This window comes from Channa argus, chromosome 22 (assembly GCF_033026475.1).
Source record: "Channa argus isolate prfri chromosome 22, Channa argus male v1.0, whole genome shotgun sequence".
NCBI classification, from domain to species: domain Eukaryota; kingdom Metazoa; phylum Chordata; class Actinopteri; order Anabantiformes; family Channidae; genus Channa; species Channa argus.
This window is the reverse complement of record NC_090218.1, coordinates 10623387-10642032: the sequence shown is the minus strand read 5'-3', so window position 1 is coordinate 10642032 and position 18646 is coordinate 10623387. Positions and strand designations below refer to the sequence as shown.

General features: G+C 41.6%; 2 protein-coding genes across 4 annotated transcripts; both read right to left on the bottom strand.

Annotated features, from left to right (window-relative positions):
• Window positions 1–580: 580 nt before the first annotated feature.
• LOC137107972 (pterin-4-alpha-carbinolamine dehydratase 2-like) lies at window positions 581–14882 on the bottom strand. 3 transcript variants are annotated; one of them, XM_067492180.1, is made up of 5 exons: window positions 14746–14882; window positions 13617–14059; window positions 12566–12697; window positions 2353–2433; window positions 581–880 (listed from the first exon to the last, which is right to left on the bottom strand). In XM_067492180.1, the coding sequence occupies exons 2-5, from the start codon at window positions 13713–13715 to the stop codon at window positions 785–787; spliced, it is 408 nt and encodes a 135-aa protein (XP_067348281.1). In that variant the 5' UTR covers window positions 13716–14059; window positions 14746–14882; the 3' UTR covers window positions 581–784. The 3 variants fall into 3 exon arrangements, with proteins under 3 accessions (XP_067348281.1, XP_067348282.1, XP_067348283.1); XM_067492181.1 differs by lacking the exons at window positions 13617–14059; window positions 14746–14882 and adding an exon at window positions 13331–13492; XM_067492182.1 differs by lacking the exons at window positions 13617–14059; window positions 14746–14882 and adding an exon at window positions 13327–13484.
• Window positions 14883–14922: 40 nt separating this feature from the next.
• Window positions 14923–17957, bottom strand: txndc15 (thioredoxin domain containing 15). Its single transcript, XM_067492179.1, has 6 exons — window positions 17760–17957; window positions 17244–17563; window positions 16566–16712; window positions 16004–16167; window positions 15448–15578; window positions 14923–15327 (listed from the first exon to the last, which is right to left on the bottom strand). Exons 1-6 carry the CDS (start codon window positions 17854–17856, stop codon window positions 15131–15133), a joined length of 1056 nt encoding a protein of 351 aa, XP_067348280.1. The 5' UTR covers window positions 17857–17957; the 3' UTR covers window positions 14923–15130.
• Between the last annotated feature and the right edge of the window lie 689 nt (window positions 17958–18646).

The window sequence follows — 18646 nt, the reverse complement described above, 5'->3', positions numbered from 1 at the left end:
CTGGTCTGACAATAAATTGTGAATTTGCAGGGAAGTTCCACCCGAGCTGTTCGGCACCTTGTTTCAAGGCCCATCTCTGTCTACGTAGAAAGTCCAGTGGCAGGATAAACACATCTCTATTGCTTTGGCTTTAACTCTTCCCTCGTTCTCCTGTTGGGGATCCAATCAGGAAAACCCAGGAGCCCTACCTGAGTCACCCGTTACCAAACTGTAAATCAAATAAATCCCCTTCCTACTGACTTTGACCCTTTGCTGCTTTTGCGCCACTCCAAAAGGAGAACATGTGGTCCGGTGGAGGACTGAGAGGAAAAAGGATCCTGGATCACTGGGGAGCACCAGACATAGTGCTGCAGGGCAATTACGCTCCATTCTAATTCCATGTGTGAAAATAAACACTGCTGAAAACAGGAAAGCCGCACAGTGACACGCACAATGAAGTGGAATCTTCCAGATGCAGCTGCTGTTGGAATTCTGGGTCCGAAGCACAGAGCGGGGTTTTTCTACAAATCCTTAGAAAGTCTGTACAATTCAAGAGTCAGTGCAAGGCCACGTAACTGTACATCAATAACAAAGACAACTAGCGTTTGAAAATTAGGTTTATTCCTATTTTGTAGAAATAAAAGTTGTAGAAATAAAATGAAGAACTTATAAAATAAAATGTGAAAAATATTCTATAAGACAAAAACAGTAAATACATTCATAGTAAATGAAGCAGTTGGGACGCAAAGCAGTGAAAACCAAAAAGGAGAGAATACGACGAGTGTTTCAGAATAAACACAAAATATCACACAGCAAGTGCAATTTTGTCAATAAACTTGGCCATCTTGATGTCTCGTTTCGACAGTCCTCCACAGTCATGTGTAGTCAGAGTAATCTGGACCTGTGAGGACACGTGATCACAAGTCAGACAGGAAAAAGTTAAATGTCTCATGCAGCTATAAACTTTCATCAATATGCTGTAATGGTATGAAATGATGGTATGATGCATCGTGAAGAGAAATGTCACGACATACACTGCTCCCAAACAAAGCTAGGGATACTCGACTTACATTACATATATTTTCCATAAATGTCACAGGAAAAAGTTCATGCTACAGTGGTATCATATCATGAAAGTAGAAGCATGCAATGGTCATTTTTTTCATCTCAGACAGTTTATTGAAACAAGTTCACCTGTAAAGGTTAAAGTGAATTTAAGGGACATTCTGAAATTTCACCGAAAGTTAAATATCCCGAACATTTTGTACGTATTGTGTATCGTGATGTGATTCCGCCCTGATTATCTTGTTATTTGGCAGCAATATTAATAAATTCAGTGGAATTCAGTGTACTTTTATTTATTTTTTCCAATACAGTTAAGGGGCAGAGTTAGGACTAAAAGCCAGATGGGACAAAGTATAGTTAATGTGACTGTAATTATATTTTTTTTTCTAAAAATAATCTCCTGTAAAGTTGCATACAAATTAATTTTAATCATATCTCGCTAAAACTGATATAGTCCACAAACAATATAGAATATTGTTACCTGGCAGGAGTTGTGATAAATTCGGTGGACGATCAGTAACTTTAGCAGAAATCACTAACATCTAAAGGGGAGAAGCTCACACATTTGAGAAAAAGTAGATTAGCAGTAGCTCAGTGAACAGCATCCATTCTGTGGAGGTGAACCTCAGCAAGTGTTGGATTTATGTGCAAGTGTCTGGTGGAAAGTGCTGTGGGGGCCCAGGGACCTGCAGCACCCTCCTACAGCCACTTTAATAAAGAGTGGATTAGGAGCAGCATTCCTGTCAGAGCAGCCTGCTCCACCACACAGTAACTCAGTGGCTACGGCCTAATGCTGAGAGATTTTCAGGGACTGGGTTTGTCATATCAACCACTACTTTATTTCTGAGGCTGAAAAGGTGTGTGTGTGTGTGTGTGTTTGAGCGTCGGGGCTGTGGGTGCTTCGTGGAGGGGAGTCAAGAGATATGTGCAGAGCTTTTCACAAGAAAAACGATGGGATTACAGTGTGAAGCTACTGCGTTTTTTCTTTCCCGCTCTCCTTTTTTTTTCTTGCTCTGACCAAAGAGTGAGCATCAGATTTTGAGTGGAGAGCTAGCCACAACCAGCAAGGACTGTCTGACATGAAAAAAAAATAAAAATAAAATCTGTCTTTATCCAGATTTGACTGATCGCCTGGTGTGTGTAATTTGTTATAAACCCAGCATGTGGTTGTAAATATGGCTGTGACTCCAACACGTAGCTGTAATAGCTGATCCTACAAGTCAATTTGTGTAACAGACACCAACACGGCAATGTAAATGACTCCTCCATCACCTCTACACAGCGTGATCGGAACCATAAAGTTATTACCTTATTATAAACATTGAACCACTCTGGATGATGGTTCATCTTCTCCGCCTGCAGAGCCACCCGTGACATGAAGCCGAACGCCTGGGCAGGAGGAAACAATCAACTGTCAATCAAAAACAGCTCAGGAAGTGAAATTCTCCTCCAGCGCAGTCGCCATTAAGCATTAACCATTATACTTTTGTTTGACATTTTCAGTCTAGTTCATCATCACTGGTGTTATCAGGGTGAAAGAAATATTAGAAACAACTCACAGTTTAGTGTAAAATAATTCATCAATAACTTTTATCTTAGTTCTCTTGTATAAAACTGCATTGGTTAAAGCTACAAGGGGAAATAAACTAGTGTTGCTTAGAACTATTGTGGCATTTGTTCTTTATTTGGATCTTTATGTGTAATTGTATTGTCTCGGGGTTAGGGGTGCAACATGCACGGACAAATAAGGCTGTTCCCTCCTCTGTCCCCAAACCAAAAATCCAGAATCCAAATTTAGCAATTGAGTTTGCAATTTACTTTCCACAACTACGACGACGTGACATTGTTAACTCACGGTAACTCAGGGGACAACAAACAAAAGAATCGATTTCCCAAAGAAAGACTTTCCCTAAACCCAACTCCCTAATGTAGAAACAAGAGGAAACAGTAAACAGAAAATGGCAGTTGATCCTTAAATTAATATTTTTTTTTACTTTTGTTGCTCAGCTGTGAAACGTACATCTTTTTTTCTTAGCAACTTTGCAACAAAAACCCACAGAACAAAAACATCTAAACCCTAAAACACAGACCTTTAACCCTTATTTAATATTCATAAACAGCATACAAAATGTCAGTTATTGGCATTTTGTGATGCAGCCTTCACTTCTGTGTAGCCACAGGTGCTGGTAAAAGGTGTTGACAAGTACATTATATTAAAATGTCTAATTAAAGGAAAACGTTTGTCAATTAGTGGTATTTCCAACAATCCCCATACAGAAGTTGTTTTTTTTTTTTTTAAAAAAACATGCTCCGGATCGGCATAAATCCATCAGAGATCTCGTTCTAACAGCTCACGTCTGGCTGATGTAACGCAGGTCTACGGCACAGATGAATGAGTTAATCCAGATTACAGACTGATGGACATTAAAACCAACAAAGAATTCACTAAACTTATGAGTAGAGTCGGTACGGAGATTTTTGAAAATAAAGTTAATTTAGGAAATGACCAAAATTATCCTTTGATCGTGTACTGAAAATGTGGATGGTGCCTCTACATGCTAAATGGGGTTAGGTTTAAAAAAAAAATTTAAAAAAAGATGACCCAGTGGAAAAAGCCTAAACTTCTTAGTTATAACAATGAAAGAGTGAAAACGTTAAAACAGGTAAACATTGTCCTAAAAAATTAGCATGCTCATTTAAAGCTAATGTCACTGCATCCACGCGTGTTGCGGTGACATCAATTCGACTTAGTAACTTACGAATCAATAAGCCAAGAGCGAACAAAGCAGGTGTGCAACTAACTCTTATTCTCATTATAGATAAGTGACTAAATTATTCTATGGCAGACGTAAAAAAAAGACAATGCTGCCCTCTGAGGCAGAGAGCAGCACATGCAGAGACCCCTCAGCACTGCACGTGTGCATACTTCCACACCCACGTAAGGAGTACAGACACACACACACACACACACACACACACACACCGTCAGAAACATGCACACTCTTCATATTTCGAGTTTGGCATGTGGGTCTCTCCAATCACAGCCAGTCCAAGGAGTGATTACGGTTATTCTAATTATCTACAAAGAGCAGAGTGAAATCCCTCGTCATGCCCACTGTGAAGGGGTGGAGGTGGGGGGGTGGGGGTGGTGGGGGGGGGATCAGGTAGACCTATTTCAGAGCAATTTCCCACTGCAATCTCAATTAAGCCCCTAAATACTTCCTCGCTGCCTAATTAAATCAACTGAAACACCATTGTTTACAGGCCACGTCTGCAGCCCCGGCCGCCACCTGACATGACGACACAGAATTGCTCTCGCAGAGGAAATTGCTTTTGGCCGTTTTGGCGTGTTGTAGCCGATTTTGGAGACGTCCTGCTTGGTGCCCGTGCAGTGCAACAAGTGTAACATGATCGGCAGCTTGATCAAATTGGTTATCAAGGAAACCGTCTCCTGATCAATTTAAGTAATTGGCATATTCCTGCAACTTGACCCCACTGGCACCAATTTAGAGAGCGAGGCCGTCTGCTTTTTCTCAGTTCTCATTGGCTCTAATGGAGGTGGTTGAATGGCCTGTCATTTCAGGTGTTGTCCAAACATGTCCTCCCTCTCCGTCTCACTCCTTCTCAGGACCAGCTCCGGCTAATCTGCCGGTGAGGAACGATGAGTGACAGGTAGAAAGGATTCTGTGTGGACACTTAGGTCCTGCACATTGTCCCCTTTCTAAACACCATGTTCTTTCAAAAACTGTCTTTCCAGTCTGTACTCAGTTACAGGGTAAGAAACTTCTCCTTTGGCATTTCAAGACACACAAGATACAAAGTTATGTGCAACAAATACATTATTTCACATTTCAATCATTCACTTTCAATGTTTTTAATTAGACACAATTTCATTAGCCTTTGACACTTCTGCAAATGATGATGATGCTACTGTATTATAACTACATTTAACAAGTGCATTTAATGCAACATCCAGATGTGTGTGTGTGTGTGTGTGTGTGTTGGATACAATACATTTGAGATAATAAAGAAACAAAAAGTCATATTTCTTGGTTAAAAAAAACAAAAACAAAAAAACTGTTATACTCTGCTACACTCTGCCCAGCACTTCCAGTAGTCATCTTTACAAAAGTACAATAAGTAAAAATGCCAGATGACTTTCTAATGAAGCAGAAATCGCTGCTCTTCTCCGATTGGCTAGAAAGGTGAGCCTCACCTTAAAAAACATTTAGAAACAAAAATCTGGCGTAGCTTTAAATGAGGTATAATTTATATTTGTACATAATCTAATGCAACTAATGCTAATGTGAAAACAATTTGACACAGCTCAAGGTGCCAGTTGTTGGGATTAAACCTACAGAAAATTACCGCCTGCCTCTGCAGCTCCGTCCGCTCCACAGTTTTATTCTTTCGATGGCCTCTCTATGCTTTTATGGTGACATTTGCACTTGCAGCAGGCAGCAGTTTTTATTCTGAAAAACCCTGATCGGCAACCAACATTTTACATTTAGCAGTTGTTAGAGACCAAAAAAAAAGAGCTTCCAAAATGATTGTCGGACCTGCAAACACCCGGTGGATGATATTGTTGCTCCGTGTGTCAGTAGGCACCGGCTCACTTCATGTTACATCAAAACTTCCACGGGCAGCACCTGACCAAAAGAATCGGCCAATAAACCCGGGTTAACTTTCTTTGTCAAAACGTGACATTCTTGGTCAGGAGCGCAAATATTGTATGCTGTCGGGGCTCGTGACTCATGGAGAAAGTGTAGTTTTTCGCTGGAACGGCTTCTCATATGTGAATTACTTTATTCCCACTGGAGCCCAATGGATTACAGACCCCTAGCCTTGATCAGCATGTGTGAATAATGGGTGTACTTCCCTCTTTAATACAGGGAGGGTCCCTTTTAACACAACATGTCTGCCAACTAGGTCACACCACTCCAAAGCAAAATTATTACTAAAACACCATTACAGAGTCACTGACATTATGGCGGCCCTGCAAACATCTGCGGCCACATCTGTACGAGTCCACATATTTCCCAAACTTGGCAGAGGAAAGAAGTTCTAGTCTGGACTAATAATTGGTGTCTTCGATTCAGTTTTTGTTCAAGAAAAATATTTTTCCTGCAATGCTGGATCACTGCGCGATAAAGCCCACTAATGATTAAGAACAAATGCTAAGTTGGTATGAAAATAAGCACTTTTCTTATTTGCATTTTGAATCAACTGAATTCATAGTGAAACGAACAGCTTATACTCATTATCTAAACTTGAAGTAGTGTTGTACAACATGCAACATTTTATTTCCACTTGTCACATGTCCCCAAAAAACAAATTTAAAAAAACAGATATACACTGATGTGAAAATGTACCACTGATCAAAATGTGATTTGCAGGAAGGAGAAGGGAGGTGAAGCAGGAGTTCAGCCTGCAGCATGAACCCTTAGAGAAGTGTCAGCAAGACAACATGAAGAGAAAACAGTAATCTGCAAAGGAATAGAATGTTCAGAAAAACCTAAAATCCTCCGAAAGCATGTAAATGTATCCTTTCACGGAGGGGGGTGGGGGGCTTCCTTTCCTCGAGGGCAGTGAGCAGAGCAGCAGGACAACAGCGGGGAAGTACGGCAACTGTCTGTCACTGGAAGGTCATCTCAGCACCCTCCACTTAGGCCAAACAACAAAATAAAACCAGCACTCAACTCCCACCCGGGGTCTCAACTCAACAGAGGTCAAGGACTCTCCCTCTCAAAGTGCTTTGTTTACCCCGCTTGCATTGTACGGGCCACACTTGGAGTCAACAGGTCAGCCAGTCAGTCGGCTCCCCGTGCTTTCAGCCAGACAGCCGTTCCCTCCAACGGGCCCAACAAGTTGTAGCTGTCAGAGTCCGATAATTTGACGTGACACTATGCAGGCCCCCCATCTCAAATAATCAGAAACACTCGATGGCAGCCCCCCTACTATGCCCCTTTCCCCATCCACTCGCTTCTGAGGAGCCATTTTGGTGCTATTACAGCGTGATTGTCGCACTGCACTGGATGAGACAATTTGACGTCGGAGCCGAGTGGTGTTTTCTCTCTCTCTCTCTCTCTCTCTCTCATTGCGGCCGAGGCCTGGAATACAGAACTGAGTTTCAAACACATGTGTCTGTTATTTACAGATCGGTTTTCCACCGCCGCACAGTCCAGGGGCTTAAAAACGCCTGCTCTTCCTTGCCAGGACTAAGTGCATGCAGATTGCGCCTACTCTCACTAGCCTCTGACAAACACACACATGCACGGTGATGCATGTACAAATGCATGTGTGCAAACCTCCGCAGCAAACACACAACCATGTGCCAACACACATGAAGACAAGCCGCTCTCCTCTATTACACACCGCCGTGACTAGCCGAGGATTACGCCGCGAGCCCCATCATCACCCGCGTCAGTGTCGGCCTCCTGGAAAACCTTCGCTCCTCCGCAGTGAAAGGCAAGAACGCTGTGAATTGCTTGGTGGTGGTGATGATGATGATGATGACGATGACCACACCTCTTAAGTCTCATTTCTCTTCCTTTCCTAACAGCTCCTCATAAGCTTCCAGCTGGCCGGACAGGCCCGTCCGCTAAGTCGACATGTAACTTAAAGCAAACTATCAGGTAATTACGAAGCGAAGCTGCCAAATGCTGAAGGTCTTTCATGTAGCAGCGAGAGCTTTGCTGAGCATGTGTATCATGAGCCGTATTCATCGCCCCAAATTAATGCTCTTAAAGTTGACACAGAAAAGATCTTCAATCTGATACTCTGACAAAGGGGTTGCATGCTCTGCCCGTGCTGCGAACACTTGTCGAGTGACTAATGTCACGTGCAACCAATGTTCACGCGCATGAGCGTCTATTTATGTAAAGAAGAGTGTCATGTAATGCTGAAGCATGGCATTAAGGCCAATGTATGCGAAACCCATCATTAAGTGCAGGGTTGCCAGCAGGAGCTTAAAAAGACATTGGACTCCTCCAAAGACAGCAGACGTCAGGGCCATCTTATCTTACCAAAGCACTGATAGCCAGATTATCTAACCACCCCCGCTTGGGCGCCACACCTCGCGGCCTCCCCGCAGCCATTTTCACAGGATGAAATGAAAGCAGGAAGCCTCCAGTTCCCAGGGAAAGTTCTAGTTTGGAGACGGAGGTAGGAACTGAACACCGTGGAGCAGAGTCTGAGTACAGTATTACGATACAGTACAAGCGCTGCTTTAAGGCGAGTATTAACACATACTTGTGCTTCGATTCGGTTTAGATAGAAGATTAGGGGACAGTCTTTGCTAATTTTTTTTTTTTTTTTTAAATGTAACTAGAAAATGCCAGGTTTAAGATGAATTTTTATTTTTTTTCCACAGCAAAACTGTTTATTTATGCCACAGAACCTGTCCACACACTAAGTACACAAGACTCAGCAGCTCTATAAAAACAAGGTGGCTCACCACACCCAGTCCATAAATTCAAAAGTCTGGGAGAAACATACAAACAATAAAATTGAACAAATAACTTAGTTGGAGCTAATTATTTCCAGTGCAAACTAATCTACTAATTAGTTCTTCTATTAATTATTGAATCCTTTAACCCTCATCATAATATTCAGAATATTTCTGGATCTGTAACCAGCAAATGTTTCTGTTTTGTGACAGTTGACCAAATTTATATCTCGTTATCATCATTTCATGTTTCTATCGACTCTGCAGCTGGTGCATTGTCTAAGGAAAAAATTATTTCCTTCAGAAGTGCAAATGGTCCAATATAAAGGATGTGGCCAGAAAAAATAGTTCATCAATCTAAGCTTGGTGCATGTGTGTGTTTTTAAAAAAAAAAAAAAAGGGGGGGGGGGGGCTCTGAGAGTCTGGTTTACCCAGGGGCTCAGTTTTAGTTGTAGGACAACTTATTCAACATAAGCAGAGCAAGGCCCATAACGAGAGGCAGAGGCTTGAAGGAGATTTGGTGGACAGGGAGCCCCTGACTGAATAGAAAAAAGGAGGGGGATCAGTCTCGGAGAACGGAGGAGAGGGAGCCGTCTGAACACAGCTACTGCCTCAGTCTCAAAACTCCAGAAGCCGTGTGAATGCAGCAACTTTTTTACTTTTTGTTTTGCTTTGCTTCTGTTGCATTAACATATTAGAAGCAAATATTGAAAAACCGACAAATACCAATTATCCCTACTTTTATTTACGGGAACAATTATTCTGACAGCTTTCTAATATGATCTGAAAACTCTTTCCAAAGTTACTAGAGTTTTAGTGCACGACAGCACCAGTCTGACATTTATCTGCTCTTTATTAGCCCTTAATATTTGGAGACCTAATTACTGACCTTTTAAAATATATATACAATTTCAACACATATGTGTGTCTTTTCACATTATACATTTATGGAGGTCACTGCAAGGATATGAGAATGCCGTGTATATATATATATATTTAACTAGGAATGCAAACGATCCAAGACTGGGGAAACACCATTTGTTTTTTATGTGCACACAGATAATTGTTATATATACGTCAGGACATGTAACATGATCAGACATGAAGTTCCCCTTCTCCACATTAAAACTCAACCCTTTAGCTGATAATGTGCATCTAACCTTAAACTAACTAGATCAAACTTGGTGTAGAAGTGTCCTAAATAATTATTGATTAATGTGTAGTTCAAATTTTAAGAAAAGTTGTTAGAATAACTAATTAAATTTAAAGCCTGATTACGTAATACTTGAATCTAAATATTACATTTGCACTGAATTTAAACTATTTATTGAAAAAGCAATAAATAGTCTTTTTTCTACCAATTCTCAGAATTGCTATTTATAAATAGTTTTGCCAATCTGCATTCTGAGCCTAATAAAACAAAAAAAAAAAACTAAAAAAAAAAAAAACCCTGCAAATTTGTATGCAAAACATCATTCACCTGCTTAACCCGTCAATAATACCTGTCTACTACACTGGACGCCACCGTTTCTCCTTAGTAAATGAAGCTTGCTAGGGAGAAATGGTGCCGCACGGCTGGGTATTTGTGGGGATGGAAGATATGCAATTGTTGTCAACCTCAACACAGCACAAACAGTTGAGCATGCACAGCTCACATCTCCTATGCAAACGGCATCGTGAGGCTGCCCATTCAGTGTCGCATGAATGTTTCCACTTCATCCACTGAAATTTAAAGCAGATGGTCATCTGTAAACATACACAACTTAAAGCTTGATGCATAAACAAGATCAGTGCCTGTAACTTAAAAACATGCACAGTTCCAAGCAAACTTTACAGCATTAGAGACACACACAGACAGACATGTTTCCACATATAATTGCAGGGATTCTCACTGACCAGAGTGACTCCAGAAAGAGGATCTCACCGCTCAAACCTGATTAAATAAACCAGACTTGACGAGGAAAATAACTCACAGTTACTTCTCAGACTACTGTCCCCACATGCCACAGATAAATTGCTGTGCTCCACACAAGAGCTTCATAATGCTTTCCATTTGCTCTAATCAAATAAAAAGAAACCAAAAAATAGCAAGTCCGGCTGTCATATTCGTTTTTTTTTAAGTTCACTTGCAGCTATGAGTGACAGTGCACGTCCTGCATTCAGGTCCACTTCAGCAAGCTATGGATTTGTAGCCATGTGTATTGCTCTAGCGCCCCCTACAGACCGAAAGAGGAAGCGTTTCAACTCCCAAAAAGGGGACTTTGTTATTCTCATTATAAACTCTCGGGGATCTGATTTCCTCAAGCCCATCACTTGGAGATAAGTGGCGAATGGAAATCAGCCAGCATGTCGCTCCTCATCTCCATCCTCCTCTGGTAAAAGCCCTTTAAGAAGGGCCATGAAAAAGGAGCTACAGAGAGTTTGTGAAAATGCATCAGAGAATTTAAGGGTGGCTGGAAAGAGAATAAAAGACAGTGAGAGACAGACGGAGAGAGCTGCCAGCATGTAAAATTGGAACAACATGAGCTGATTCCCCAATAACATGGGGCAGAGAGTAGGAATGAGAGACAGACAAAGACAGAAAGATGGACATGCAGGGGAAGGAGGGTGGCAACGAGGAAAAAAAGAGAAAAAAAAAAAAAGAGAGACGGCAAAGCACAAGTACCAGAAGGAATGATGGGGTTGTTAGTGGTTTGTGAACCAGATGAAACATTTTAACCAATTTGATTGTTTGTGAAAGAAATCGTTCTGATCAATCCCTAATTGCTGACAACTGAACGGCTGGTACATCTCAGGGTAATGCAGGCTGATGTGTCGCGGTAAGAGGAGAGGCTTTAGAGCCGAGAGGAGCAGATGGAGGAGGTCAGCGTTACCCTCGACCTCCCCGACTACAAACACGGGGAAGTGTAAAAACAGACTATTTTAGAGGCTAAAACAACTAATGTCAGGATTAGAGGAAGTCCACTAAGTGGCCTTGAGATGTTGTAGTTTACAGTGAGTACTGGAATGGTGTGTGTGTGTGTGTGTGTGTGTGTGTGTGTATATATATATATATATAAAATTAAATGAACACCTATGTTGTAAGTTTCTGACCACAGAAACAAGAAGTATCAATTTCAGCAGCCAGAATAAAGGGATATTGCATGTGGTCTAATCCTATATAACCATTTTAAAAGGTGCTGTATGAAACAAAACATAAATATATTAATTTGGAAAGCATGTTATTATTGACTAAGATAAGGAATTTGAAACGACACCTACAAATTCGTAAATGTAGTAATTAAATAGTAACTAATTGGCAGTGTTTCATGAAGTGCCCAGTGTGCTCTGCCCACGGGAAGTAGGAATAAAGGCTTTTTTTAAATGAAAAAAAAAAAACACATTTTGAAGAGTTATTGGAGACGATCCAAACACTAAAAGAAAAGAGTGAAAGTAAACAGGAACCTGCCCCCTGATGCACCTGCAACCAATCAGCATTTAAACACAGATGGATTTTGTGATGACTGGGGAGCTGACCGTACGTCGTGCAGTCTGCATCCTGATCCCCATCAAACAAACCTCCAGCTCCCTGAACACCACAGCAGATCACAGACACAAACACATTTCCACAACAAATGTTGATGTGTGTGTGTGTGCCTTCTTAAAACACACACACACACACACACACACACCAGCTGCACAGCCATACAAATTTTTTATGACTGACATTTTTTTGCATTTGCATCCAGCTCTTCCCTGATGCATTTAAAGAAAGCTGTGGAATCAGATGTATTAATGCTGCCTACACGACAAAATTCGAATCAGTCTTACAGTGATTGAAAGTTTGAAACATAACCTTTATCAGCACTGCTTCTATTGGAAGCTCTCTGCTATGTACAACCATGTCTCTGCACAGGATGTATGTGCACACAGTACTTTCATGACGCAGGAAATCAGACACTGTACAGTACACACCTGACTACACTGACTAAACCCAATCTAAGCCTTAAACTGAACTCTGAACCTTAAACTAACAAAACAAAGTGACTGAATATCCCTACTTTGATAAATCTGACCTCTGCAACACACACACACCTGATTAAAGGTTTTGAAGTGAAGCTCTTTAAAGATGGCATCTCGGTCCTCCACCTCCATCCAGCCTGTAGCCCTGAGCTCCGTCACCAGCTGATCCCGGTCAGCAGGAGAGAGCCAGTGGGAGTCTGACGACTGGAAAAAAAAATAATAAAAAAAAAACCACATAACTGTACACAACATCATTTAGTTTGTGTTGTTGTATTATTACATTGGAATGAGCCCTTTCTGTCTTTATTCCCATTTTGGATCTGCTGTACTTTACTTCCTAAGCCAAAGGCTGCTGTTTGTCTGCTGTTTTTCATTTTCTATAACAGGAAGTAGGATCGTAACTTAGCACTTCTCTAAAACGTTTTAAGTCAAAGACCACGTTATTATTTTCAATGCACGTTGTTGCACAGGTCTTAGATTTCTCATAGACTTTCTTTACAGTGTGAAATCCCACGTTTACAGTAAACTTGGCTTCCTGTCACCTGCAGCAGGAGCCGAGCGCTGTTCGCTCTGCGTCCACACGGTGGAAGCCCAGCCGCGAAACGGACAACGGATTCCGAAGAAAGCACATAATCCCCACAAAGACATTAAGTTACTTTAGCATATGGGCCCACAATATTTTAAATTGTTCGTTATTGTTCCAAAACGCTCTCCTTTCTCCAAAGCACAACGTCTTGCAGAAATCCCCCAACTCCATGACACTGCAGTAATACACACGATTTACTTGTGTTGAGATATTTTGGCCGAATTGAAGAAATGTTCTCAGCAAATACCTACGTGGTCGCCCACTCTCATTGTATCGCGGGTCAGTCTACAGGTACCAACTCAAACTTTTAATTTGCCGCTCGTCCAATACAGTTCGGTGCGCGAGCGGTTTTCCCTGCCACCAAATGACGCGACTCCCTCTAATCCGTCGCCACTTGTTAGTTCTGTGCCCACACGCGTGTACAGTGCACGGCTGGTCTTATGAGATCCCCCCTCCCTCCGGTGTCCATCACTCTTCCCAGGCGTTGAGCTCGTTAGAACTGCTAAGCTAACGCTAAACAGACGCCGTAGCACTCACCATTTTAGACGAGCAGCTCCTGGAGAGTGCGGGCAGCATCAGACGGTTCAGCTGAGGCCATGTGATGCTCGTCCTCAGGCTAAACATTAACCACGACATAACCAGGGCTTAGTCAGCTGTGTCCTTTCTCCTGTTGCACCTCTTCGGCTCCCAGTTTGTCCTCTCCTGTCTTCTCACACTTCACCATAGCTGTTCGGCTCAGTGCCTGATTAAAATGGCCTGTTTTTCAATGGGAGCTTGGTTGCGCCAAACAACATGAAAGAACAGTCACTGATGGAAGAGCTGTCGTATTTCTACTACGAATGCGTCCTCTTAAACCAGTAGATAGACTCAAGTACTCGTTTCTACTCTTGTTTCTGCATCAGAGCCCATAATCGTGGTACTTCTTATTAGACTGGGCCAAGATTGGTTTTATCTTCTGTGCACTGCAGTACTGGAGTGAGCTGGATCACCAAGTGCATGTGGGAATGAATTGCATTGTTAGGATGCTGTACACCGAGGAATCCACATTTTTAAAAGTGGAATTTCCCTATAAACTTGCAAATATGTACATCAATAAATGATTTAAAGACACAAGAAGTGATGAAGACATGATTTTTTAACAGATCAACGGCTTTCGGCTTGATCATCGGCCTCCATCTAACCCCGTCCTCTGCATCTTCTTTGGTACAAAATGTCAGAAAATCCCCGCTGAGTTTTATCTATTGACACTGAAATTCAGATGTCATTCGGGTTTGTTGGATCGACTCATCAGAGGGTTAGCAATGGCTGCATGTTGATGGAGCTACTGGAGCAAAGCCTCATATATATATCTATATATCTATATATAGATATATATATAGATATATATATATATATATATATATATATATATATATATATATAGTGGTAAACGTGGCATCTGAGATAAGTGAAAGTGTCACAAGTCAACTTAATCTCTAGATTATCAGACAGATGAAAAGTCACCAGAACACTAAAACACCCACTTTATCACTGACGCAGAGTGAGCTATGAACAGCTGTCATAAACTATGTGATCAACAAGTCCCGTCATAACACAGGGGACAGGGGTGTAGTCATGCTCTCATTGGATGATTAGCTGTGGTCGTTAAATTTAACTTCTGACCTACATCATTTCTGCAGCATTATCCTTTTGCGATCTTCCTCCAACTTCGTATCAGTAAAGTCAGAGCTTCTCTGTACTTTGTGCTTCTGGACTGTGGCAGAGAATCTAATAAAAGACAGAAAACATCGACACAAAGTTTTCATGTCTGTAATGTGAAGTAGTCGACAGCCTTGCAAACCTCAACAAATCACAGTCTTTATTATAAACCACAGTGGTTCAAATAATTTCACTTATCAAACATGAGCATATTAGCAACTTTAATGACAAACTAAATCATTTAACAAACATTTTTTTACATCCAGTGAGTTGAGTTGTGTGTGTGTGTGTGTGTGTGTGTGTGTGTGTGTGTGTGTGTGTGTGTGTGTGTGTGTGTGTGTGTGTGTGTGTTTTCAGTCCTGATGCTCGTGCTCCTGTCCCGGTATGAGCCAGCGGATGCTGTCTGTCCGCAAGATGGCGTAAATAGTGAAGCCTAAGATGAACAGGATGGAGAAAACTAGCAGCCAGTCGATGCTCTTCACCGGGACACTGGGGAGGGGGCCCAGGCGGTCTGCCTCAGTCACATTTCTGTCTGGGCCGGCTTCAAATCCTGGAACAGATAAAAAGCTTTTTCAAAAACGTTTTCCATTTTGCTTTGGTGAAAAATATATTTTTTTAATTATGTCTACTTTTGAAACGTACAAATATTATTTCAGACTGTTTCTGGTACCTGTCTGATTGGCGATGAAGGTGGTGAGGGTCTCCAGCGTTCTGTCAGTGTGGTTGAAGCGAGCCATGGGTTTGGCCCCCTGAAACAGGAGGATGTTGGGCACTGCCACAGTCCCAAACCTTGTGGAGAGACTGGTGGAAGACAGAGTGGGAAAAGACATAAGAACGAGGATCCAGTTTTACCAATTCACCTCAGGTACTGGTCTTATTTTGCTCCCCGGTTGAGAACCTCTGGTTTAAGAGTACAGAATTGTTTGAGTTTACACAAAGCTGTTTTAGATACTGTAGGATGTCCAACATCCAAAGAACACAAAGAAAGCTTTATTTTATAGTTAGATTTTTGCCCAAATGTCTAAATACATTTCCATTTTCTCAGTGCTGGAGAACCTTTTCAATGGATCCCTAATCTGTTTAGCTGGTTTAATAGTAGGAGATAAAAAAACAATGACACAGGCTAACTCAGGGTAACTCAAGCTGCAGACAAAAAATGGCAATAAAAAAATCAGCTTTCACAGAGATGGAGAGAAGGAATGACACATTTAAGACCGACCATTCACCTGCTATGTTGAGAGGCATCCAGTGCGAGGAAGTGCATGCTAGGAAAGACTCTGGGCAGGGCGTTGAAGTGGGGAGCCAGGTTGGCTGAGAACTGGCACCACGTGGTGAAAAACAGCACCACAGAGCACTCGGTGCCGTTGGCGTTCAGGAACTCCATCAGGTCCTGAGGCAAAGAAGATCAAGAACACAGATGGGTTACAGAGTATGGAAAGGTACAGTTTGCAACTTGAGCTAGCACTAACGTGAAACTCAGAATCAGTTCTCTCTGCCCAGCTGCTCCTCCCCCTGCTCTCAAACAGCTTTACTTTGCTTGTTTTCCTCCAAGACCCTCTGCACAGCCCTTCAAGTAGTCATAGTTACATTTCAATAAATACAGGACAGAGAAATCATTGCTCTTCTGTGACTGGTCAGTAGGTCGAGCCTCGCTCACAGCACTTTTAGAGCTGAATTTCTCTGCATTGCCACCAGTGTTGTTCAGTGTCAATGGAGCACAGCACCTCTCCATATTAAGGCATCCAGTGATGTGAGGTGTTAATAACATCTAGAGGCAAGTATTAATACCTGTGAAGCGTTGAGGATCTGCACAGTGAAAACATCCACTCCTGTGATGTTCCTCTCATCACAGTTCACCTTGTAGGTCTTGGCAGTTTCTGTGCTGTTCTGCTCCTCTGTTGCTATAACATCTGCATGCACTATGTCAAGAGTTACCTGGAGGTAAAGAACAAACAAGAAGTCAGTTGTCGGACAATGTCATTTTAACTGTGTTTACTTTATCTGACCCATGCAGGACTAGTGCTCAGAATGATATACCAATTGTTACAAAAATTAATAATGATTACAGCTGTAAGATGTTTTGCACTTTTTTTAAGTATGGGCTGAAGTTTCATTTTATAAACAATCAACGTGTTGGAGGCAGGGATATTATAAGATATGGGCTTCCACCTGAATCCTCATGAGAAGTGGGGGAATGTGCTGAGGAGAGAGGGGTCTGCAGTACCTTTGTTAGCTTGCTGGTATCCAAAAATGGCTTAATGGAGGAGTGAACTGCTTGATTTTAAGCTTAAACGCCAGCATTCGTAAAGCTCAACTTGTAAGTAGTAGGAGTCGAGATATCTTTGATCCTTCTTTTTAAATTTTACTATCTCTCACATGAAACAAAGAAGGTGATTCTCAAACCTCTCTTTAGGTTGCAATTTGCAATAACTTCATATTAACATCACACTGCCTCTAGTCAACAACCTGCTGTAATGTTTCAGCGCTGCTCTCCTCAAGAGACTTCTCTTTAGCCGCCAGTTCTGGAGAACCACACTGGGCACTGCTCTCGTCACAAGGCGGTGAGAAGCCTGACTGGAAGTCTTTCACATTTTTGGGGAAGAGAGACTCTATGTCAGATGGATCGATGGGTGCTTCTGTGCCCATCACAGCATCTGCAATCTCAGCGGTCTTGAACTGCCTCTTTGGCAGTGATTCCAAGTCACCTAGCTCCACGAACTTGGGACTGTTCTCCAAATCGGAAACGGCATCCTCTGACAGCATGAGCTCCTGGGACTCATCAATCTCTGGATAAGTAAAAATGTTTAGCTCAGTATATAAAACAATCCTCCCAAAGTTATTTTCATGTTTTCCTTTTTTTAGTGTATAAAAGTTAAAATAAAAACCTTATTAACATACATCCCAGTCACTGAGGTCAATTTTAACGGGACCTGTCACTGTGCCGTTTGTTAGCACAGTGTAGCTAACATTACAGTCTCTTACCTTGTGCTGCCACAGACGAAAACCTCACAAAATTGAAATGATGCAACATAAATAATAAAGCATACAAAATTTGAGGCTTGTTCAAAATCGTTGCCATCTTTCTTCAAGTGTATCTAGGTACACATATGAACAATCATCACGGCATGTTGATGTGAAAGTAATGTTACAGGAACGTTTACAGCCGTAGCGGAAGAAAATAAACGTTACACCTCCAATTCAGCTTCCGGTTATAAAAACAGTTTCTTGTAATAGTGTTTTTTTTTAGGGTTTTTAATAGTAAAAATCACTGTAACATACTTTTTGCACTTACACACGTATTATCTGTATGAGCCAACTGGGTTTTTATCTGTAAGTGGCAAGTAGCACATGAATCAGTAAAAACAAACAACGAAAACCAGCTGAACCAGCTGAAAATGAAAAGGAGTTATCATTTTGGGAGCGAAAAAAGAGGAAGAGCAGAAAAGGATAAAGATAAAAAGCATGGAATAGGGTACTAAGTTGTTATGTCTTCAAACTGCGTGGGAAATGACGTAGAGACGATGCACGTCATTACGTTACAGCAGACCGGAGTTTACCGTAAACATACCGCTGAATGTGCAGTAACATTTCCTGTGACATTACTCTGTGTATATGCGCACAAACACATGGCCAAAGCCTATCGCCACCCTTGCAATTCTGTCAGAAAATACAACCCTTCTCTTAGAAAACGGTTCTAATTGCAAATATTTTGGTATTCACGTGCTTGTTGTTGTTCGCACTGGAACAACACAAAAAAACAGAAGAAAAGTCAAAATTGATTGAAATTCACACCGATCTCAAAAATGGACTGGACAAAATTATTGGCACCTTGTCAACATTGTAAGAAAAATGTGCTTTTCAAGCATGTG

Coding starts and splice junctions, on each gene's coding strand:
- LOC137107972 (XM_067492180.1), bottom strand. CDS start 13,715: ATGTCGTGGTTAATGTTTAGCCTGAGGACGAGCATCACATGGCCTCAG. Junction 2,434..12,565: donor ACTTCAAAACCTTTAATCAG/GTGTGTGTGTGT, acceptor CCTCCTGCCCAG/GCGTTCGGCTTCATGTCACG. Junction 881..2,352: donor GGTTCAATGTTTATAATAAG/GTAATAACTTTA, acceptor GTGTCCTCACAG/GTCCAGATTACTCTGACTAC.
- txndc15 (XM_067492179.1), bottom strand. CDS start 17,856: ATGGCAACGATTTTGAACAAGCCTCAAATTTTGTATGCTTTATTATTT. Junction 16,168..16,565: donor AGATCCTCAACGCTTCACAG/GTATTAATACTT, acceptor TCTTTGCCTCAG/GACCTGATGGAGTTCCTGAA. Junction 15,579..16,003: donor GATGCCTCTCAACATAGCAG/GTGAATGGTCGG, acceptor GTCTTCCACCAG/TCTCTCCACAAGGTTTGGGA.